Source organism: Gymnogyps californianus, chromosome 2 (genome assembly GCF_018139145.2).
Source record: "Gymnogyps californianus isolate 813 chromosome 2, ASM1813914v2, whole genome shotgun sequence".
NCBI classification, from domain to species: domain Eukaryota; kingdom Metazoa; phylum Chordata; class Aves; order Accipitriformes; family Cathartidae; genus Gymnogyps; species Gymnogyps californianus.
The window spans coordinates 29912222-29936458 of NC_059472.1; the positions used below are offsets into that span (position 1 = coordinate 29912222).

General features: G+C 40.5%; 1 protein-coding gene across 1 annotated transcript in view; it reads right to left on the reverse strand.

Moving 5' to 3' along the window:
• RALYL (RALY RNA binding protein like) overlaps window positions 1-24237 on the reverse strand; it is a 211744-nt gene that overhangs the window by 9346 nt on the left and 178161 nt on the right. The window contains exons 6-7 of the mRNA XM_050891900.1: window positions 20579-20692; window positions 15843-16021 (exon numbers count right to left, since the gene is read on the reverse strand). Of these exons, the coding sequence (XP_050747857.1) occupies window positions 15843-16021; window positions 20579-20692 (293 nt within the window). The remainder of the gene's footprint in view (window positions 1-15842; window positions 16022-20578; window positions 20693-24237) is intronic.

The window sequence follows — 24237 nt, forward strand, 5'->3', positions numbered from 1 at the left end:
TTGGTTTTTTGGTTTTTTTTGTTTGTTTGTTTTTAAAAACTGGAGGCACAACATTTGTTTTTGACAGTTGAAGCTGAGCCATTAAAATTAAATATTTTGATGTCCCAAAACCATCAGACACCATGACTATCTTATTCTTACCTAAAAGCTTAAGATAAACACATAGTCCTGCCTAAAAAGAAAAAAAGGGAAAAAAAAAAAAACCAACCCAAAATGAAATTAGCACAAAAATGTATAATGAATACTAAATAATGATAAATCTACTGACAGTGGGTCAACAAACAGCAGAGTCCCCGTTCCCCTCAAAACAGACAAAGCATACAAGCTACCCTTTCAAAACACAGGTCCACAGGAAGGCAGTGCATGAGCTTGACACAAAGCACTTAGACAATTTCTAAAAAACATTAAAATATATTAAGCGGTAATCAGAAATTCTTTTATGTATCAGATATATTGCCAAGATGTCACCCATGCTAGTATTTCCAAACAGACATATCACCAAACTTCCACGAGGCTGTAAATCCCACGTGCAAGCCAGTACTCTGTATTGACAGGCATTTGCTAAGTAAGTGTACTTAGGACTAGCCTCATGCAGCATTGGGCTATGACCAGCCATTGTTTCAGGTTGTCTAGGGTAGTCTAAATACCAGAATTTTGTGACCAGTTCTTCCAGTGGTTCTCAAGGAATAAAGCAAACAAAAAAACCCTCCTCCGTTTAATATTTATGCCCATTTATTGTCTTAGAAAGGATGTACCCCATTTAAACTGCCGAACATAGGTGGTTCTTCTGTACTCAGTGGCATTGACGGGGTGTAGGAGAAGACGCACAACTTTTCCTGCTCTTGCTGTATGTGCCTGGGCATTTTGCTGGAAGTTGCTGGCAGGGTTTATTAATGTTCGTCCTGCTGGGTCTGAAAGGGACCTTTCCAGAATTGCCTTGCATACAGACAGGCCTCAAAAAGAGAGGCCATGCTAATAATTCTTAGCAGAAAGTGTAGGAAGTTAAATGATGACTGAAACTTCAGGTAGGTCAAGACTGGTGGCAGAGTGCAACAAAAAAGTAAAACATTGAAGTGTATATTCGATGTTGTTCAATGGGCAAAAATAAAATTTGCAATTTTCTTGACTAGAAAGCATATAATTTTTGTAAGTTTAAACCATGTATTTGGGGAATACTCCTTTCCCACATGTTGGCTGTAGGGCCAAAGGCACCTATTGGTCTGACCTCAGAAAGAGGGGCTGAGTCTACATGCACATTTGATCTGCTGAGACATGTTGCCCACTACATTGGCTCAGTGGCAAAGCTGAGAATGGGACCCAAACTTCCCGATTCCCCATCCTTTGCTTAAAAAAGAGATAAACAGAAGAAAAAACCATTCTTTTCAAGCTCTTTTGCATGAACTCTGTAAGATTCTAATGGCTATAAATTAATTATATAATTTACATTATAAATGTTTTAAAAGTTTTATGGTTTTGAGGTTTTTTTTTTTAACTGAGGACTAAATAATATAGAGCAGATGCAGAGGAATAGATGTGAAAAGGTGAGGAAATGATTTTTCTCATTCATTTTACAAATATGCAATTACAGGCAGGGAAGTCTAGTAGAAAGAGAGACACAAAGTGCATGGTAACAGTGCTTGCATTTTCTGCAGGTTCCCATGTGATATGTAGGGGATAGGATGTAAATAATAATTAGAAAAATATTATGTAGTCAGTCAGGAGTAACCTGGTTAAAACCCTGAACACAGCTTAGGAAGTCTTCCTCTGAGAAATTGACTGCCAGGACAAATGGGGAGGAGGAGCTGGTAGCAAGGCCTTTCCAATGACTCATACAACAGCGTGTGAGCAACAAACACGTCTACTGTGCTATTGCATATATTAAATATAACAAAAGGGCATGTCAGGAAGTTTCTTACAATTTTTGATTTCATGACATGCTTTTATTACTTTCTCCATTTTTTCAGTCACAGGTTATTAGATTTACTGCAGCTTTGGAAGGTACAACACATTAGTACCTGTCGGGTATGCTGCCCCTAATGACTTTCTTAGCTTGCTCAAGTACAAACATCTTGCACTGATATTTATCAAGAGAACACAATCTTTTGACCTATTCATTTGTCTCAGGAATGAAGATCTTCGTGTTTCCCCTAATACTGAAAGCAAGATTTCAATGAAGTCCAAAATGTTCAGTACATCAAAAAGACTAAATTTTGCTTGGTCTCGGTGATATTTAAAGTAATCTAAATAAGATTTCTGGGACAAAGTTCCTTCAGCCATTACCATTAATTAGAAGTTTTGTCCTTTTTTTTTTCTAAGTAGTACTCTGCATAAGTGCAGTCAGCAAGCTGCAAATTGTCACAGTAGCTATTGATCTTTTTGACATGCCTAATCAGCTTAATTCTGCTGATAACAGAAGAGTCAGTCTGGTCTGCCCTGATGCTATTGACAGAAAAAAAAATCTACCTAAAAGGGCAATGAAAAATCCAGTTTGATTACAATAATAAATTAAGTACTATCAATCCTATCACATAGTCACATATTTGATCAATCTTGCTATTTGAGATATGCAAAATTGGGCTTAAGCTACATGAAATTCATCAGACAAGTTTTTATTCCTTTTCTCTAGATCTTATTCTACTCTCTGCTGAGTTTTTTCATTGTTGAATTCTCATGCCAAATAATGAAAGTAAAGAAAGTTTCACTGTTTCATACAGATTTGCAATTAAATTAATTTCCCTTTAACTACTTATAGGAGAGGTGTGACAGATGCACTCGACCCCTTAACCAAACTAGCAGTAGTTTGGTTCAGGCTCCAAAGGAGGTAAAGGCCTGAGGCATAGCCGGGCCAAGAACTCCTCTAGTGTCAATCTGTTCTCTGAAAGCCCACAAAGGAGCGGAGTGAGACAGTGAGCAGCGATGCATATGAGCTTGGAACACTGATCATGCGATTAACACATGAATAGCAGGTGACTTTTCCAAGACTCATTTATCAAGGAAGAAAGCAAGCTGTGGGTACAAGGAGTCTTGTGCATACCTCTCCCATCGCATGGAATTTGTCTACAAGCCACCCACTTTATTCCATAGATATGACAGGCGAAGTGAGCCTTCTTTGAGCTCTCCCAGCTAAGCGGCCTGGCTGCATGGCAGTGATCTCCCCTTGAGCTGGGACGCCTCTCAAGGTTGCTCCTTGAGGCAGAGAGACCTTTTACCAATGGCAGATCTTTGGTAAGCGACTGATATCGCGCATAACCTTGTAGTATGGTAACTTTGCTTTGTGCCTTGGTGACTTTGATTTTGTCTTGGTAGTTTTGAATCATTGTTCAAATGATTGTGCCGTACAATAACAGAGTGACCCTTGCCATCGAACTTTGTTAAGTCGCACTTTTACAACATCATATGAAAACCACTTTTGCTAATACCTTTGACAGTGGTCCTTTCAGCGATCTAAATCACCCATTTGTGACAAATTGGCATAGTTGGCAGGATGGCAAGTAATTTCACTGATTACTTATGGAAGCATAGAATAAGTCCAAGTCCCAAATTCTCAGAAGAAAGGGTGCACGACCACTGGCATGACTGGGGTGTTATTGAAGAACAATTAAAATTGGCAAGAGGAAATATTAAAGACAGTAAAGGAAAAGGAATTATTTGTAAGAAGTTAGGCACCTGTCTAGAAGCCACCTGTCAGGATAGGAAAAAGCATAATAGAGAGAGACAAGATCTGAGAGAGGAAATAGAAGGCAGGAAGGCAGCTGAGTTATTACTGTCCGTGCAAATTGAACAGCTACAGAAGCAGTTACAGGAAGAAAAAGAGAAAAAAAAAAAAGTTGGAAGAAAAGATCAAGATAATGCTCATGCAGGCCCCACATCCTTCTAACCCCATGCAAATTAGGAAACTCATAGTGTCCCCAGAGGATTGGGATGGTGATATTTGGGGTGATCCTGATGACCATGAAAACAGAAATGTTAACCCCCTCCCCCTTTCGGACTCCTCTGAATATAAGACTAGGCCCATCATTAAAGCAGAATACTCTGAAGGACCTCAGGGAGGTGGTCAGCAATATACTATGCAAAGCACTCTGTGGGATGCATTACAATTGGCAAAATTACAAGAGAAATACGGCAGAAAGCCAGGTGAAACTGAAACTGAATATTTGTGGCATGTCTGCCTCAGTGGTGGTGACTGAATAATGCTGAGTGGAGATGAAGCAAACAGTTATTGGGGTCCAGGAGTTTTCTTAAACCTAGGACCCGATCCAGTAGATGAAGCCCATTCTATCCCCAGTGGGGTAGCCTACTGGGCTGGGGGAATAGATGCCTTCGATCAAGGTGAACCTTCTATGATTCCCATCCGTTCCCTAAGTGAACTCTCCACTGCCATCACCAAAGCTGCCTGCATACAATCTATGAACAAACGTGGAGAGTCCAGTGATACCCTGATATCCGCTACTGTAGATTATACTATGTTAAAGCCACTAATTAGGGGAGCCCCAGCAATTCTCAAACCCTATTTAATTGCAAAACGGGATGAGATTAAACGAGACAGAGAGCAAAACGAGGAATTTGGCGGTGACAGTCCCCACAGATAACTCCCTACATGGGCAGAATTAATGCACAGTATTGAAAACCATGGCCATGAAATGGGGTGGGATGATCTGTTGACCGAGAAATCAGACCCAAGGCCCCGACTGGAAAACCACCGGGAGTGATCCATAACACAAACACCATCACAAGGATTGGGAGGCAGACAAACAGAACATAAAAACAAAGAAAGACCCATAAGCAGAGTCTCGAGAAAGAAGAAATGAGTTATGGAGAAAAGCATTAGAGTTAGGTGTTCCAAAGATCGCAACAGAGGGACAACCAACAAGTATAATACAAGCTTAATACAAGCATTCCAGAAATTGAGTGGAAATGGGGAAACTAAACAGCCCCCTAATGTCCCACCACTGACACAGACTCCACAAGGGTGCCAAAACCCTTTTAAACCTCTTAGGAGGGAATTACAAACCTTGAAGTCAAAAAACGAGTTGCGCCAGGATGGCAATTGGGCCTGCCCATCCGGTGAGTGGAAGCCTACCAATGGCTAAATGACAGAGGCCCTTACATTTTAATTCCAGTTGGTCCTCAACAACAACTGATAAAATTTCTAAGAGATATGGGAGCACAAAGTTCAATACTAACACAACAGGATGCTGAGAAGCTGGGCGTGCGACCTGGACGGCAGAGAGTTAAAGTCACTGGAGTAAACGGAGCAAGTGTTATTTGCCAAACCGCAAAAGTTAATTTATTGCTCCCGGGTGAGAAGCCCATGTTGTCTACTCGCTTTGCGATTAAAAAGCACAGTGAAAATATTTTGGGTTCTGATGTCTTGACCAGACGAAAAAGGGACCTGCCAGTTCGGTTCAAGTATTGACCCCAACCCCAGCAGAAATTGGGAAGCTACAGTACACGTACTCCGCGCAGCCCCTGTACTCCCCGACTCACAAATCACCAATGTCCGGCAGTATCCAATTTCTGCTGCAGCATGAACAGGAATTTCTGAAGTAATAGCAGATTTGGAAAAATGTCACATTATTTCCAGAACCCACTCCCCATATAATTCACCTGTCTGGCCAGTCCGAAAGCTGGATGGGAGATGGCGTCTGACAATTCATTATTGGCATTTAAATGCCAACACAGCTCCACTAACGGCTGCAGTACCTAATATTGCAGCTTTAACAGCCACACTACAAACAGCTGCACATCCATGGATGGCAGTGTTAGATGTCAGAGATATGTTCTTTATGGTCCCCTTGCAGGAGGAAGATAAAGAGAAATTTGCTTTTACTTGGGAAGGTATACAGTACACCTTTAACAGACTCCCACAGGGTTGTAAACATTCACCCACAATTGCTCATGCTGTGCTTGCTGAACTTTTACAGACAGTCTCACTTGCTCAGAATGTGAAACTGTACCAATATATAGATGATATTCAGATCAGAGGGACCTCCCCTGAAAAAGTGGGGGAAGTGGCAGCAGCAGTGTGGCAAGCACTATATAGAGCAGAAGTTGAAGTTCCACCTGAACAATGTCAGGGACCAAGCAGAGAAGTAAAATTTTTAGGTACTTGGTGGATTACAGGTAGTGCAGCAATTCTACTGGACACCCTAAGTAAAATAGAATGATTACAGATGCCCCAATCTAGGAAAGAATTATGACAACTTATGGGTACTTTAGGATACTGTAGGAAACATGTACCTAGATTTTCTATCATTGCTCGCCCACTGTACTCACTTTTATGAAAGGGAAAACTGTGGAAATGGAAGCCAGAATATAAAGAGGCAGTCAAAACTCTAATACAGGAATTAAAAACATATCAGTCACTGGGGCCAGTGCACCCCCGCAACCCTATTATAGCAGAATGGGGTTTTGCAGAACATGGTTCTTATTGCAATCTATTCCAGAGTGGGCCAAGCGGGCCAAAAAGGCCTTTAGTGTTTAGCTTGACTGCTTTTAAAGAGACACAACTGAGATGTTATGAGTGGGAAAAGCAACTTTTGTCTTTAGTCCGAGCAGTTAAACAAGTTGAGCCACTAAGGGGTAACCCGTCCAGAAAAACCCCGCCGAGACTTGTATTGTTTTTCCTTTCCAGGAACGATACCGGGAATGATACCAGCACGCCTCCCCTGGAGACTGGGTCAACCATCGAAGGATTACTTTTCCTTCTTGCAGGAGCAATCATCACCAGCATGAACCAAATTCGGTTCACATGTGAACAAGCTCGACCCACAGGGTGGAGACCCTCACTTCTTTTATTTATGCTAATCAATACGGTAAATATAGTACATTCTGCACCATACATGTTTCTTAGTTATGGGTGCGATCTACTGTAACAGCAATTATAAGGGAAGGTGATGAGGGCACCTTGCCCACTGAGATTCAAAAGGTAATTTGGGATAATGTGACTCAATTCGAAAAAGATTTCTAATCTTGGTGGCATCTAGTTAATTTCACTTATGACCCCACCAATGGTAAAGCCACAGCTTTTGTTTTAACAATATGCAATGCTTTGTTGTACACCATATACCCAATCATTGCACTAGGATTAAATCACAATGGAACTGTCCTCTATCCGTTAGAACATGAGAGTATGAGCCCAACAAAATGGGAACAAACGGCAAACTATTGATGTTGATGCATGTGTTGTATGGGAACAACAGGGATTTATTTGTGAAAGTAATGCCATTAAGGCCCAAGACATTTGTCTTGACACTGAACAAAATGTTTGTCATTTTGAAATACATCCTGATGAAACCCCTGAAACTGTACTTGTATATGTTGGAAATGGATGTGTTTGTATGAGAACCCTTGGTGATTCTATATTTACAGACAACACCATTGTAGAGACATATAATCACTTGAATATTTGTATTTGTAGTTTTACCAAAATCATGGGATGCGACTTTAACTATTCAGCTCCTGTCACAACCCACCAATTGCTACAATATAACTATAGATTATATCAAGATTTATTGCCTACCTCTATTGGAATGAATCTCACATTGGTAAGAAAACTGTTGCAACATGATGACCTGAGTCAATTGCTAAAACAAATTCAGAACAATGGACAAAGAACCCTGATTAACATCCATCATGCTGCAGAGAATATACACTATGTCCTAGAAAGAGTGAAGAAAGATGGAGAACATCACTAGTGGAAAACTCATTTTGGATGGTCACCAACAGCAACTGGAATTTTGAATTTGATGCTGCATCCAATTGTAGTTTTGTTAGTTTTGACCTTATTATGTTTATTGCTTACAATCATTCTGTATATCAAAGTTAGGCAAAAGATGAAACAAATTACGTCAATCCAACATGTAAAATGTATACAATCAACTGATACTGTACGTGAAATGGTATATAACTAGAATTAATTGTGACACTCAAACTAAACAACTTATCAAATAATTGTACTCTTACCACCTGTGTTGGGTTTGTGTAGCGAGGGAGGGTCTACAGGGGTGGCTCCTGTGAGAAGCTGCTAGAAGCTTCCCTGGCTCCAACCTGGACCCGCCTCTGGCCACGGCCGAGCCCATCAGCAACGGTGGTAGCGCCTCTGTGATAGCATATTTAAGAAGGGGGAAAAGACTCCTGAGGGAGAGAGTAAGATGGAGGAGGAAGAAGAAGAAGAGGAGGAAGAAGAAGAAGAAGAAGAAGAGTTACAGTAAAAAAAGGAAGGAGAGGAAGAAGAAGATGGAAGAAGAAGAAGAAGAGGAGCTCCAGTGAGGAGAGGAGTGGGATGTGAGAGAATCAACCATGCAGACACCGAGGTCAGTGAAGAAGGAGAGGGAGGAGGTGCGCCGGAGCAGAGATTCCCCTGCAGCCCCTGGTGAGACGGCAGGCTGTCCCCCTGCAGCCCATGGAGGGTTAATGGTGGAGCAAAGATTCCCCTGCAGCCCGTGGAGGACCCCATGCTGGAGCAGGTGGCTGGGCCTAGAGAAGGCCGTGACTCTGTGGGAAACCCCACGCTGGAGCAGTGCGTGGAGGACTGCAGTGTGTGGAAAGGACTCGCGTTGGAGAAGCTCATGGAAGGCTGACTCCCGTGAGAGGGACTCCACAGTGGAGCAGGGGAAGAGTGTGAGGAGTCCTCCCCCCAAGGAGGAAGGAGCGGCAGAGACAATGTGGGATGAACTGACTGCAACCCCCATTCCCGTCCCCCTGCACCACTCTGGGGTAGGAGGTAGAGGAATCAGGAGGAAAGCTGAGCCTGGGAAGAAGGGAGGGGTGGGGGGAAGGTGTGTTTTTAAGATAAGGTTCTATTTCTCATCATTCTACTCTGATTTGGTTGTTAATAAATTAAATTGGTTTATTTTTCCCCAAAATCAAGTCTGTTTTGCCTGTGACCATAATTGATGAGTGACCCCTCCCTGTCCTTGTCTCGACCCACGAGCTTTTTTTGCTGTATTTTCTCCTCCCCATCCTGCCGGGGGGAGGAGTGAGCGAGCGAGCAGCTGCGTGGTGCTTTGTTGCCGGCTGGCTTAAACCACGACACCACCCATCTGCAATACACCACATATTTGTGACATAGAGGCAAGAGGTAACCGTACTACCACTCTATGAGTCTATAAAGTGGATTGACTGTAGTCATGGGGTGGAGTGTGACAGATGCACTCGACCCCCCCTTAACCAAACTAGCAGTAGTTTGGTTCAGGCTCCAAAGGAGGTAAAGGCCTGAGGCATAGCTGGGCCAAGAGCTCCTCTAGTGTCAATCTGTTCTCTGAAAACTCACAAAGGAGCAGAGTGAGACAGTGAGCAGCGATGCATATGAGCTTGGAACACTGATCATGCGATTAACACATGAATAGCGGGTGGCTTTTCCAAGACTCATTTATCAAGGAAGAAAGCAAGCTGTGGGTACAAGGAGTCTTGTGCATACCTCTCCCATCGCATGGAATTTGTCTACAAGCCACCCACTTTATTCCATAGATATGACAGGTGAAGTGAGCCTTCTTTGAGCTCTCCCAGCTAAGCGGCCTGGCTGCATGGCAGTGATCTCCCCTTGAGCTGGGACGCCTCTCAAGGTTGCTCCTTGAGGCAGAGAGACCTTTTACCAATGGCAGATCTTTGGTAAGCGACTGATATCGCGCATAACCTTGTAGTATGGTAACTTTGCTTTGTGCCTTGGTGACTTTGATTTTGTCTTGGTAATTTTAATTTGTGCCTTGGTAACTTTGCTTTGTGTCTTGGTAGTTTTGAATCATTGTTCAAATGATTGTGCCGTACAATAATAGAGTGACCCTTGCCATCGAACTTTGTTAAGAAGTCGCACTTTTACAACATCATATGAAAACCACTTTTGCTAATACCTTTGACAGTGGTCCTTTCAGTGATCTAAATCACCCATTCGTGACAAGAGGGAAATGTTTTTGATAAGCTTTAGCCAAAGTACTAGTTGGTTCCATTGATTTAAACGGTATTTGCGTGCATTCCCACAAGAAATATAGCTATTATTATGTCATAATGTTTTTACTTCTGCATAATGAAACTCAGTGCAGTAAGAGGATTATCCTGAGTTTTTTGTCTGTGGCAGTTTCTGGTATTTATGTTTGAAACATGATTCTCTATCAGATGTTAGAAACAAATCCAATGATAGGCTGAAAACATGCAATGTAGAGGTGGAGAAAAGAACAAGAGTGAGAAACGAAATATCCTTGAGAGGTGAATGTAACTGAAATATACTTAATAGAAAGGGAACTATAATTGTTGTTGAAATAACTGTTGTAAGTCTACATTGTAACCAGAACCGGGCCTTGTACAGGCTCTGTACCTTTTGTTTCTGATATAATTTAATAAAAATGCCTCTCAAGACATCTCATTAAAGGTGACTCATTATTGTGGAACTCCCATCTAATGCTTGTGTGGCTTCATTATTTTTAGCGTAGCTACACCAGCATAAAATCACAATGCTGCGACTGTGAATATATCCTTCAAATTCCAGCCAAGCACTAACCAGAGTCTGATCTGAGTTATGACACCATAAATCTATTGTATTTGAAATCATTGGGATCACATGCTCTACCAGAAAACAGTTTGCTCTACTGAATGCTTAACTACTGAACCACCGCTGTGCTATTATTATTATAGTTATTTATTATGAAAGGCTGACAGTTTGATAGAAACTATTCTTCTCAGGCAATGTAATATAGATCCGAGTGCTTGTGTATAACTCATTCCAATTAATTAGTTTGTTGGTATTTTATTAAGCATTAACCGAAAGTGATTTTTTTTTTCCAAATCTACAATACTTCAGGCTTTCAGCTAATTAATTGGATGCCACCTTTGTTATTTACAAGGGGATTGTGATGATAAGTTATAGTTCATTTTGAGCCAGAGCTTCCTTGATGATCGATTAGAGCCATTTGAAACAAGTTCAGAGAAGTTGTATGAAATGCTCTGGACCTGCACTGGGTTGTCCAGCTGCTAAATCAGCAGAGTAAGGAAAGCACTGCGCACACTAATTCAGAAATGCTTTTCATGCATGGTCTCAGCCGTGCCACACACTGCTGATGCTACTTTAGTAAGGAGAAGGGGCTTGTTTTAGAGGCACTGAGGCCAAGCTGCTTCTCAAATATCAAAACGTGTGTTGGACTGTGCTGCAAAGGTGACTTTTCTGCTCTCTGCTGTGCAGCCACAGGAATAAGAGGAGGTTACTGGCTTTCCTTCCCACTCCTTACAACTTAAAGCCATGGCAGGCACCTGAAAACTGCTTGATATCACTGATGACTTGTGTTCCAATGATTTGTGGCCTGTTTGTGATTTGTGTGTGAGGTGAATTTAGTAAACATGAAGATCTTTCTTCATAGGAGCTTGTTTTCTCTAAGGCAAGACGGGAAGCTGCGTAGGTGTGTTGCTTTCTTCACAGCACTGTTGAGGGACAGTTTAGATTAAAACCAGTAAGAGTGGATGCATTCATACTAGGAAGGAACACAAAGATTTTTAATTCACTGCAACTAGAAACTGTTCAATGTGAGGAGTGGATAGAAAGCCTGACTCATGGGTCCAGTAAAATCTGGGATAACCAACTACTTGGTTTTTTATCTAAAAGGAGCAAAGGAAACAGACCTGAAGTTTTCATCCACTGCAGCTAGCTCTGATGGTCAGTTAAGTGACATGAGTTGTAGAGTAAGTGCAGGAGCTACATTCCGAGTTAGTGATTATTTTATATATGTATCTGTAGCTACAATATATTATTGCATGCCCTTGTACAAGGGGGAGTGGAAGGCCAACGTGTAAGAGCAGGTGGGTGAGAAGCATATGACACTCTTCACTGAGCAAATTGAAGTCAACTATTTGACATATCCGTACATAGCTGGATCATATATCTGAAATCACCATTTAAAGAAGTTTTCAGTATGTCAATGCAGCAAAAGTCTTTGGGGATTGTTCTAAAAAGATCCTCAAGCTGGAGTGTCTGCAGCACTGGAGACACTTGCTGAGAGACGTGGGCAAACAGTTGGTACAAAAGAAACTTTCCCAAGAGGTGATGTTTGACGACTGCAGCAGATACTTGAAATGCAGCATGTCTTGAATTAGAGTTCAGATGGGCAATCAAGTTATTGTGGCGTAAAACTTTTTCACACTTCAGCTGAGCCATAACGACTGTTTGTGGGCGTGTCTTTAGTCCATAGAAAATGACAATGCAGGGATGAACAACATCCTGATCTAAATGGTGGATGAAGAAGGTGTGCAGCTGTTGAATGGGATGTGTTTCTGTGTGTGCAGCCAGGCAGGCAAATGAAGAGGCTAAAGCCTCCTTAAATCCATGCCTGACTTAACTCAGGCTGCAGGCTAAACTACTTCATATTTCTTTACAGTTGGTCTAGGCTGAAAGCAGGCATGAGGACAGCTGCCATCACTCAGTTAATGTGCAGTAACCTGTTCCTCCAAATAGACACTGTGTGAATTTAGAGAACTGATCCTACCACCTAAACCCACAGCATACATCCTGCATAGTCACTTCCTTTGCAAGTTAGAATTAGAAATAGAGAAAGAAATATATTTTTGAGTCCTCTAGTCCAAAGATGCAGACACACATACACAGATTCAGAGGCTCCATTCTGGCAGCATCTGGACTCTGGCAGCAGGTCTGTACTTATTGAACACTTCCCTTTACTGACAGCTTTAGGGCTGGTCACGGGGGAAACAAAAAAACCAACAGTATTGTGTTCAGCAAAAAGAGTCCTGCAGCAGGTTATTGGCAAATGGCTTGGCAGGAGATTTACAGCTAAATATGAAGTACTGCAAAAAAGGTTAAGATCTAAATTTAAGTCATGTTCCTCTCTCCCTCTAATAATATTTTTCAGACTAGTGGACTCACAACCAATTTTTGATGCTGAACTGACTTCAGAACATTAGCTATGCCCATTTCAAATGTTTTTCTATTTGCTCTGCTGCTCTTAGTGATGAAAGAAAAGATTTTTTTTCATCATCATCCTAAATCCCTTTAACTTTATATTTGGAAAAGATTATAGATTTCATTAAAAAATGCCCTTTGGAAGTGCATTTCTTATTCTGAGCCCAAGGTTATGTTTTTACACATGGAATGTTTGTCCTAATTGTTTCCCATTTAACACTTTTCATGCTTAAACCCCCCTTTTTTTTTTCCTCAAATGTGTTGTAACTGTCTCCATTCCAAAATGACACGTTTGCTATTAGTCAGCTCTTTTTCCTAAATAACTTAGTTTTCATAAAACAGGAGAACAACATCTGTTCGGACTTCTTGTTTTATAACAAGCTTATCTATCTACTTTACTTTTCACAAAACAGAGGGTAATGCCAGATAGCAGGGCACAGAACGGGTAGAAGCAGACTGAAATCCCAATTATTCCTACTGAGGTATTCTCTATATATTTGATAGTATTCTTATTGACTTTCCAGTTATACAGCTATCAGCAATTAAGAGTAGAAAGTAAAACTTATGGGAATCGGCCATTATATCTACATAAATATATGTAAGTATAAGTGAAAAACAGACTAAATTACATTATGCATCATAAACTACCAGCTTCATATTATAACAGTACTGGCCAATACTGCCGAGTGTTTGGGTGAAAACTGTAGAGGAAAGATGCACAGTTCAATTTATAATTGCCTTTCCATAGGAAACACCCATTGCCTGAGATTTCTTTGAAGTAATCCATTGTAGAGCAATCCTTTATCCCATCCATAGCAGTTTTTCATTCACTGATCTACCTAGGCTTTGTAAAATAAAGGAAGTGTTATTATCCTATTGTAGCAGAGAGGAAAACTAAGGTGAAGGGCCTATTCCAAAGCTTGAGGAAAATGGCAAGGGAGGATGAAAAGCACAAGGATTTTACATCAGTGGTAATCTTGGTTCTGAGCTTTGAAGTCTGCGATACTGCCAGCTTCTTGGCTAGAGGGTCCCAGCATTTGGGAAGGTGGAAGGCAAGAGGCTGACTGGCTCCAGTGCCCTGGCATTGTGATGGGCTGCACCTGATCGAGACGGTGCACATAAGCACTCTTCCTTGGTCTTTCCTTGCTACCACCGTGTCGGGGTTGGGGGGATATTGTTCATGAGCGCTAGGGCACAAGGCAGAGGACACCACTCTCCACGTACAGTAAGCCACCTCCTCCCAGCACTCAAGGGGCTCAGTAATGGCATGCAGAGAAACTGGAGCTGGTTCCCCCCCATGCCTTAGATGTGTAGTTCAGACCTCTGAGCTGTCTTTGGAGCTGTGTCTGCAACACACTGCACTTCAACTAATTCCATAACATAAATCTGGGAAAGGCTTTTTAACTCGGAAGCAGCGGTGTGCAAATGTGGCTGTGCAGATTCCAGACTTTCACTGCTAATGAAGTCTTCCTGTGCTGCTTGCTTTTTAGAAACTTTCCTGCTTAGGCCCTTGCTAGATGAAAAATTTCTTCTACATCATGCTTCATTATATAGTGTAGATGTATGCTAAATATGTCATACTCACAGGGTGAAATGACAGCACTGAACAATCAGAGGCTAATATACTGTATGTTAACTTCCCCACTTAGTTGTCTGCAGTAGGGAGTCTGACACCTAATTAGTGCAAAACCCACCAGTCTTGTTAAATTGTGGTCACCCCTATTGCTGATATCACTTCAGCTGATCAGGTATTAGCCATGGTGGGATATTATATTTACAACTATTTATTCATTACAAAATTTCGACTTCCTACAAATTCAGAGTGGCAACTTCTCACAGACATCCCTCATATCTGTACAGGAGAACTTGTTCCTTTGAGAAAAAGTGATAATGATGTCATCTGTTTTACATCACATGTTAAAAGATGAGGGGGTTCAGGTTGTAGTAGCTTCTCCTGGGCATAATGCTATTCAGGATTTATAAATTCAAGAGGGCCTTGTGCTGGCTAAAGGAACACAGACCCTCAAATTAGCAGTAGATTTAAATTGCGTTTGCAATAAGCAGTGCAAAACACTGGTTATTCACATGCCCTGTTACTCCAGACTTGGTGTTGATTCAGCTGTGCCCATTGCTGACTGACTTCTGTTGGCTTCACTGAATGATTTTTACAGTGCATACATGATTAAATGTGTGTTAAAAAGCAAGCAGGGACAGTGACACTGAGCAACAGAAGTGATTTCTGCTCAAAGCAGAAGAATATGAAAGCTGGGAAGAGAGGGAGAGTATTATAAAGTCTAAAACAATGTGACTGATCCATTCTTATTAGGAATGAATAAAAAAAGTATAAATCTGACTTTCAAAATATTTTTTAATGTTTCTCTAGAAAAACTTAGAAGTTTAACAACATGATGGGCATTTCATGAAAGGTGCAGGCTCAGGCTGAAAACCCAAACATTTCTTAGCCAAACATTTCTTAAGGAAAAATCCTTCCATCAAAAAAATCTGTAGCTGCCAATGCAGCCTGCAGAAGATACACATGGAAGACATTGACTGGGGATTATGAAGGAGCACGTGTTTACTAATCAGAAAGTTCACCATTCTAGAATCTTATTTAATTTTTAAATGCTCCAGTTAAAAAAAAAAAAAGCACACCATGTTTTCCTTTCTCATCTACATTTCAGTAAATGTAATATAATAAATATAAACAAATTTAAAGTACATCTCATTTCCTTTCTAAAATCACCAAGTAAAATATATTTTTCTTGTTTATCCTCAGAGGGCCCTATGCTTAATTGATACTACAGTGTATGAAGAATGTAGGACTAGGCACTAGTTACAGTACATAACAGTGCTGCTGTGATCTTATTTTGTTAACCCAGATTGTTGTTTCTCTTTGGTTACTTGTAGCAACTGTATAGACAGACATGGCATGATTATTCCTTACCAGCTCATTGCTGCCATCCTCATCAAAATCCTCCTCTATCCCATCAGTCATATCTTCTCCATCCCCATCTGCATCTGGCCCTCCTTCAATTGGCTCTTCTGTAGAGTTATCTGCATTCTCTGATATGCATTCCTCTTGAATCAAATCAGCATTATCTTCCATTTGTTTCTTTTGAGCTTCTGTAAGGAAAACATACTCTAGAGATTCAGTAACCTTCCCTATTGGTGGCAAAGAAAAGTGCTCTGAGGAAGAAACCTAAGCTTCCCATCTCCAGATGTGCTAGCTTCATAAAAATCAGTGTGTTAATATCTACCAGGCAAATATGATCAAAACCCTTGTTTTCAAAATTTAATGCATAAATTGACCATAGTATCAACATGCTCATCTATCCCATGCAATGGATGAAGGCTTGATTTACTAGCAGATCTAGCTTTTTGATTTTCTGGACTTTGCTTTGCCTTGGGAATCCAGTTGGCATAGTCACTGTATATTTATTTATCTGCAGCCAATGAGAAGTACATAAATCTCTATGCTCTGAGAAGCGGAAGGCTGTTAATTGCCAATAAGTGAACAAGGATTTGCATAAATCTGCTGTGAATATATTTCAACAACCATACAGATAATCAACAAATCCTTCTAGACAACTGAACATATTTTTTATGGAGTAAAGTAACAGTTTCTCCCCATTGGTATAATGTGCTGAGGTAACTGGAGAATGCCCCCCTGCAATTACCCAAATATAAGCTTCCTATAATTTCTGCAGAGCAGTGAAAAGAAAGACCATTTCCATGGAGGCCCAGAGAATCTGTTCTGGTTGGCTTAGCGCAGATAGCTGCATTGTTGTGATTATGTATTGTGAGACTCCTGGATATGCTGAGGAATTTCAGCCAGCCAGCAGAAATCGAGGAGGATTGAAGGAGGAATGACAGAGACAGACTGGCCAGAAGAGTGATTGGAGGGATCAGAGTCTTATTCCTATGCACATCAGGAGTTTAGATGGAAAGCTTTATGTACTCAAAGTGAATACGGGCCAGAGAATTGGTTGCATGTAGCTGGAATACGAATGTCTTTTCAGTCTGAGGGTGACAATACCCATCAATGATCAAATTTCTAGAACAAAACCATTTCTTTCTCTGTTAGATTGACTGTTCTGTAACACTAGTAGTGCATCACCTATCTTGTTGGAGAGCCAATGAATCTGTAGATTGCCTGTGAAGCTCTATATTTTTCAGTTCTATGAATATATTATTATTTTACTATAAATTATTACCAGCTGCATACAATATTCAAATCTGCTCATACTTTTCTGTATCATGGTCTTAAACCAAGACATTTGTTTTTCCTTCTACCTCTGCACATTTATTTTGCAACTTGTTTTCATCTCTTCAGTCTTTGTTAGTCTCTAGTCCCTCATTTTCAAATTCATTTACTGAAGACATAGAAGAATTAAACTTTTCTCCCTTAGTCACATAATTTCTTCAGAAAGATTCTTGGACTTAAAGAATAAAAAGTCATCTTAGATAACTGCTTCAACAATACTGTAGTCACACATATTAGTAGAAGATTCAGCCCATGGAGCCTCATCATCTATTAGTAAGGTGCTCTATACAATACCATACTAGTTATAAGTCATTATGTTACTTGTCTTACTGTGCAAGGAAACGTGGATTGAATCAGCTATGCCTACTGTGTCTTGCCCCACCACCTTCTGCCTGAAGCCACTTCTGAGATTAACCCAACTGTGGCAGTGACAACTGAATCAACTTTGGTCAAGGCTTTCAAAAAGGGTTCCTGAAATTATGGACGTAATACATTTAAATGGGAAAACTTTTAGGATATAGCTGCTAAAAAATTAGGTAACTTACTTAATTGTCTGAATGAGAACATAGACTGGGTTCTTCAGAGGAGTCTAAAATACCAGCTTAGCATCTAATTCTTTTGGGCTCTTCTGAGAAGCTAAACTTAAGATCCTGCCTTTCAGCACCCATCTCTGATATCACAGGGAGAATATTCTCCTCTAACAATTTTTTCACATCAGAACAGCTTCTTATCCCTGTCTTCCTGATTCAGATTTTTACAAGCAAAGGAGCTATTCCTGCAGTTTCCTTATGTACAGGAAATCCTCTTATCTATATTCCCCCTGTTGGAGTGGTCAGGGGTTGATAATAGTAAAAGACAGAACATAGCTCTTACTGTAAGGAGAGTCTTCACGCAGCTGTAGAGCAGTAACCAATGTATGCACTGAGCTTGTCCAGCTTGTCTGTTTAACCTATCACATTCCTCCAGATGTATAACTTTTAAGATTAATAATTAAATATTCTTCATGAGAGTGACGCAAACTTAAAAAACCAAAAGGGTAAGATGATGGCTTGATTTCTGTTTTGTGTAAACGAGATATAGATCCTCTCTCTCATCACAGTCTTAGTGAGGCCACACCTTCTGGCAAAGTAAGAAATAATATTGCCAAACCATAGAGAAGGAACAAAATCATCTCACATCTGACACTGTAAATGAAATAGTTCAGCTACTGATGTAGCTTTATCTTACACAAATCTTTTAGCTGAGGAAGCAATCATCTGCAGACTAATCACCCAGCCTGCATAAGCCTCTTCATCACTCAGGAGGCTTAAATGGGAATCCAAGTTTACTGGTATCTCTGAGGTGTTTTTTCTCCTCACACCCTCTGATGAGAGGCAAGGAATATGCGGAACGGGTTCTGCACCTGATGTTTTAAAACATCAACAATTTGAAACCAGTTTTTAATCTCTGAGGATATTATTCATTGCTTGTCTTCAAAAGACATAACAGTATGATTCAATACAAATCAACGTTTTCCTCTTTGAGCTGATTTCTATTTAAATGAGTTCACTACAGTCCTTTAGCAAAAGTGAAAATTGGATATCAAAGTACAATGACATGCAGGTTGTTTTGCATAGTAATGGGTTTTATATAAAAGCTTCCTGAAGTAGAGATGCGCATTTCAGTACCCAAGTGATTCAATGGAGTGCCTTGCAATTACATTTTCACTGATATACCAACTTTTATCTAACTTGAATAAAGTACAAAATAGAATATAATGAATATACATTGTGTACAGATCTCCTGAAAGAGGTAATCACACTCTGTACTAATGGTTTACCTTAGACTTGAAAAAAAGCACTCAACTTATTTTGTGGGATAAACTATAACAGCTGAGGGATTGGTCCTTGTCCGTCAACTTAGAAAATGATTGTAAATAAAAGGTAGATTTTTTAAAGAGCTTTTTTTTTTTTTTTTTTAACTTGTTAACCACAAAATATTTTTCTGTAGTGTTCTGCCCTAGGAAGACATTCATTAGAGTTATCGCTGAACGCCAGCAGGAAACTTCTGGGTCCAGAGACATACTCCCACAATAGATCAGGAAATAGGGCAGGCACTTGGGAACAAGAGGGATCCAGATCTAAATATCTATTTTGCCTGTGTCAGTTCATGAACCTCAACTGCTAATTCCCACCAATGTTTTAGATAGTCTTGATGGAACTCTCTTTATGTGTCCTGTTGGGTCTTTTGGCTTCACGTAACTGATTTGAGTTAGGCAAGGGACACAAATCTGCCCAGACACTCAGGCAGCTGTGGACTCTGAGGTAGAATTTCTTTCACACATTTCACACAAAATACATAAAAAGTTTTCATCAGAGAATGGAAGGGGTGGGGGAAAAAGGAACACTGAGATTTTTCATGAGATAAGGCTTCCATTTCCTCGCTGGTTCTCATCAAAATCAGCTCGCTAGCACACAGCTCCTGTACAGAGATATACCATGTGATTTATAAGGAAATAGCCAAAGAAGTACCATAGACAGTGGTAAGAATTGAGATTGTTTTCTATATATACCGTGGTGAAAATACAGCCTTATAAATCCCTTATAACTGCTCAGTATGGCTTTAAAGTGCTGCCAGGTGAGATCATTCAGCTAATAAAATGATCACTGCAATGATAGAAATAAAGATCGCGATTAAATTAAAAAGTAGTATTGGATTTTGTCATTCCCAAGGTTTGCCTCAAAACAAAACATTTCAAGCCAGAGAAAAGCTGAACTAGAGGTGTCGCCAGTTTTACAGAGATGCCACAGCTTCACACAATAGCTTAGGTTGGAAGGGATCTCTGGACTCTCCGAGTCCAACCCCTCTTCAAAGCAGGGCCAAACTCAAAGTTTGGTCCAGGTCCATGGGTCCTTGGCCCAATGAGTTTTGAACATATCAAAGGATGGAGCTACTACAGTCTCTCTGGGCAACCTGCTATACTGCTTAGCTGCATCTCTTTTCCTTATATCAAACAGGAATTTCCCTTGCTGCAACTTGTGACTATTGCCTATTGCCCAGGCAATAATTCCTGATATAGACCACCTAATAACTCTTAATATAGATAACACAAGCATCCCCAAGGTCAACAACCTCTAACTTAATTCTTTCTAGTCAATTTTTTAGTGACATTTTGTTTCCAGAACATCTAGTAAGAATCTTTTTTCTTTTTTTTTCCTACTACACCATAGAAAACAATTCTTGAAATGATGTTGCATGCTCTGTGAAGAATATTAATTTATCCTCCCAATAGTTCTACCTGAGAGTTAATTTACCTTGCTTCAGGCCTCCATTATGTAGCAAAATTTCTGGAAGTCTTCCATTCTCTCTGGTCTGTCTGCTTGACTGATAACTGGGTTCTAATTTAATTCATTTGACTACAAATTGCTTTCACCTACCTGCTTCAGCTTTTTGCTGCTTTTCAATCTTTTCCAGTCTCCCTAGCAAGGAGTCAATTTTTGTTTTGATTTGGGTTAATTCCTTCTTGATTGTTTGCAACTCATCTGATTTCACTGTGAAAAGAGAGCAAAGATGCAAAACATGAAATAAACTGTATTTGCAGCCCCCCATGAACGAAACATGTTCTTTTTTCTTTCCTCTAGTACAAAGTCTACTCTCTCATTTCTGTCAGTATTTTTAGAGATTTAACTTTTAAAATGAACATTGCTAGTTAAAAATGCTGAACCCTAGGAAATCACAGGATTCTAAGCCCTAATAGCAAGAGGTTGTGTGAAGTGTATTGCTCTGTAATAAGCATTTCAGGCAAAACATCTCAAGGGCATTCTTGGTAAAACCAAGTAACTTTTACTGAAAAACAACTTATAGTGAAAGAATAATTCAAATATAACAGACAGTTCACAGTCTTGCAATGCTATTTTGCTGGACTATTTTGTAATAATAGCAACAATAACAGAAAGATCCCTCACAGTAGCAGTAGGTATTTTTCAACCAGAGTGAACAGTAACATAAATGCTAGGGCAGCTAGGAATGCAATGTTACATTCCGGTCAACAACTTCATTGCAATAGGTGTTAAGTATTATTTCTTCAAAAGCTTTCAGTTCTGGTAATTTCTTGTACTTTTTCCAGCTATGGATAACATATGAAAATATTTCCTTTTATGATCACATCCAGGGACATGGAGGCAATGCCTATAAATTAAGAGCTGAAGTTTCCAAATCTTTGTTGCATTGCATTACTCTTCACTTATGTTCATTATCGCACTCCTATTTTCTAATGTAAGAAGGAGTAGCTGCTTTGGAGGTGTTTTGGCTTCAGAAGAAACAGCACTGCAGCACTCATGAATGACCTCATTATTATGGCATTATCATGACATGTTTTTGTGCTCAGAAGATAGTCCAAACAAATCCACTTGCCCTATCTGTGCTGGGATATCATGTTGAAAAGGTGAAGAGGAGAAAATGGGAACCCTGTGCTAGCATGGGAGAATAAAGCCATTTATAAAGGTCAAGAGTAGGTAACACAGCTGTCACTTACAACTCTTGTAGGAAGAAATGGACCATCGCCTTAAACTGTGAGGGACTGGCAATGGAAGAGCACTGAGCAGTATTGCTCATCCATCCTTACCGTTGCTGAAGGAGGATGTGCATTGACTTTGGTGCGTGTATCCAGAGCAATAGGAGGGCCCTTAGTGAGCCTGGGAGAAGGGATGTTCTGCCATGGAGAAGGACACGTTCGCTTTCTGTCCAAAGGGTCTCCTGGCTGCATCTTGCCATATCAGTCCCGTTCATTGACTCTTGGGCATGTATCTCATCATAGTGTCTCATGGGTATTTTTTATTGGACAGTCAAAATCTGATGATGAAGTGTGCAGGCAAGCTACTGCCTGCTTCAGTGGTAGTAAATGAGTTTGTGTTTGCTTCGAAATCAGCCTTATTGCTAATTTGGAGCACATTCACTGAGGTTAAAACCAAGGCTTTTTATCTTAGAGTTTGGGTCATGTACATTATAGTTATAACAAGTCAGCTAAAGGCAGTAGGTTGCTATATGCAGTAATGAACTTGTTTAATCATGTGCTCATATTAAGAAATTGCATATCTCACACTATCATAGGCTGAAACCTCTGATCTCATACTGAATGAATAGTAGGACTTAGAGAACAGAGCTTAAAAGTAACCTTTGTGCTAGACCCTTATATGCTATACAGTATTTGATAGAATTATTCTGTATATTTATAGAGCAAGGCCTTAAAATGTTCTTAGAGTAATAAAGGGTCACTGTCTAATCCCCTAGATCTGTAACAGAACGTTAAGATTCTGACAACTGTATATTTAGAAGGTTACTGCTTCCCTAGAGGCAGTGGCTGGTCCATGCTGGAGTAGCAAGGAGGCGCAGATCCCAGGGTGAAATGGTGTGAATCTGTCCAATGGGGAATGCTAAGTGTTTGCAGCAACCCGCTATGAAGCCAGCTGGCAACACACCCCGTGTGGCCAAGCTGTTGAGTTATAGGGGCTCCCTTGACTGGCAAACAGCAGGCTTGCCAAGGCTAAAAGGTCAAAAGTCAGAAGCGACACCGCAAGGACCTAATGGTATTTATTCCCAGTGTAACAAGCAAAGCAGAAAACATTTGCGCTTCTGAGTTTGGTCAGGAAACAGGCACGTATGTAGGGTTACTGTTCAATACAGGTCAAACCTTCTGCTTTACAGGGGCTTCCCTGTGGTGTCTCAGTGAGAAACCAGTTTGGGAAGAAGAATGCACCAGAGGGAACACAGACACAACAGTGATGATTCAATAACAAACAAAGATGCTATGAACTACTGAGGAGTTTTATTGCTACCTTGCAAAATTCCCCTATGCCAAAACTGTTTTCTCAAGCTTTGGTCACTGAATCTGCAACTTATCATTCACATCTAATGAGATGATTCCATGATACAGTCAATCACTTCAAGTTAACGCTAAAAAAGAATGAAAGAAAAAAGGGGAAAGATTTTCAACAAATCTGCACAAGTTCCAAATTTCCACCCTGTTTCCAACATTGTGATGGTGTAATTATTTGAGTTGCTTATTGTCTTAATTTGCAGAGATTTGTACAAATCTTCAAAATCATGCTCCTAGAGAAAATTCACTCTCAGTTATATTGTACTGGGTATTTCTGTAGTAAGCAGCAATTACTAAAGACAAATTATGAAGGGTCCTGATGGACAACAAGCTGAATATGAGCCAGCAATACACCCTTGTGACAAATAAGGCCATCAACATCCTGGGCTGCATTAGGAGGAGTGTTGCCAGCAGGTTGAGGGAGATGATCTTTCCCTGTGTTGTGGTTTAACCCCAGCTGGCAACTAAGCATCACACAGCTGCTCACTCACCGCCCCCCCAGCAGGATGGGGGAAAGAAAATTGGAAGGGTAGAAGGGAGAAAACTTTTGGGTTGAGATAAGAACACTTTAATAATTGAAATATAATAATAATAATAATAATGATGATGATGTAACGAAAAGGAAAATAACAAAGAGAGAGAAATAAAACCCAAGAAAGACAAGTGATGCAAATGAAAACAATTGCTCACCACCAACCAACCGATGCTCAACCAATCCCCAAGCAGTGGCCCCCCGGCCAACTTTCCCCCTAGTTTATTGCTGAGCATGATGTCATATGGTATGGAATATCCCTTTGGTCAGTTGGGGTCAGCTGTCCCATCTGTGTCTCCTCCCAACTTTTTGTGCACCCCCAGCCTACTCGCTGGCAGAGCAGCGTGAAAAACGGAGAAGGCCTTGATGCTGTGTAAACATTGCTCAGCAATAGCTAAAACATCCCTGAATTATCAACACTGATTCCAGCACAAATCCAAAACATAGCCTCATACTAGCTACTATGAAGAAAATGAACTCTACCCCAGCTAAAACCAGCACAGCCCTCTACTCAGCACTTGTGAGGCCACATCTGGAGTACTGTGTCCAGTTCTGGGCTCCCCAGTACAAGAGGGAATGAAGAAGACAAAGCCAGACTCTTCTCATTAGTGCCCACTAACACGTCAAAGTCCATTGGCACAAATTAAAGCATGTGAAATTCCATCTAAACACAAGAAAAAGCTTTTTTT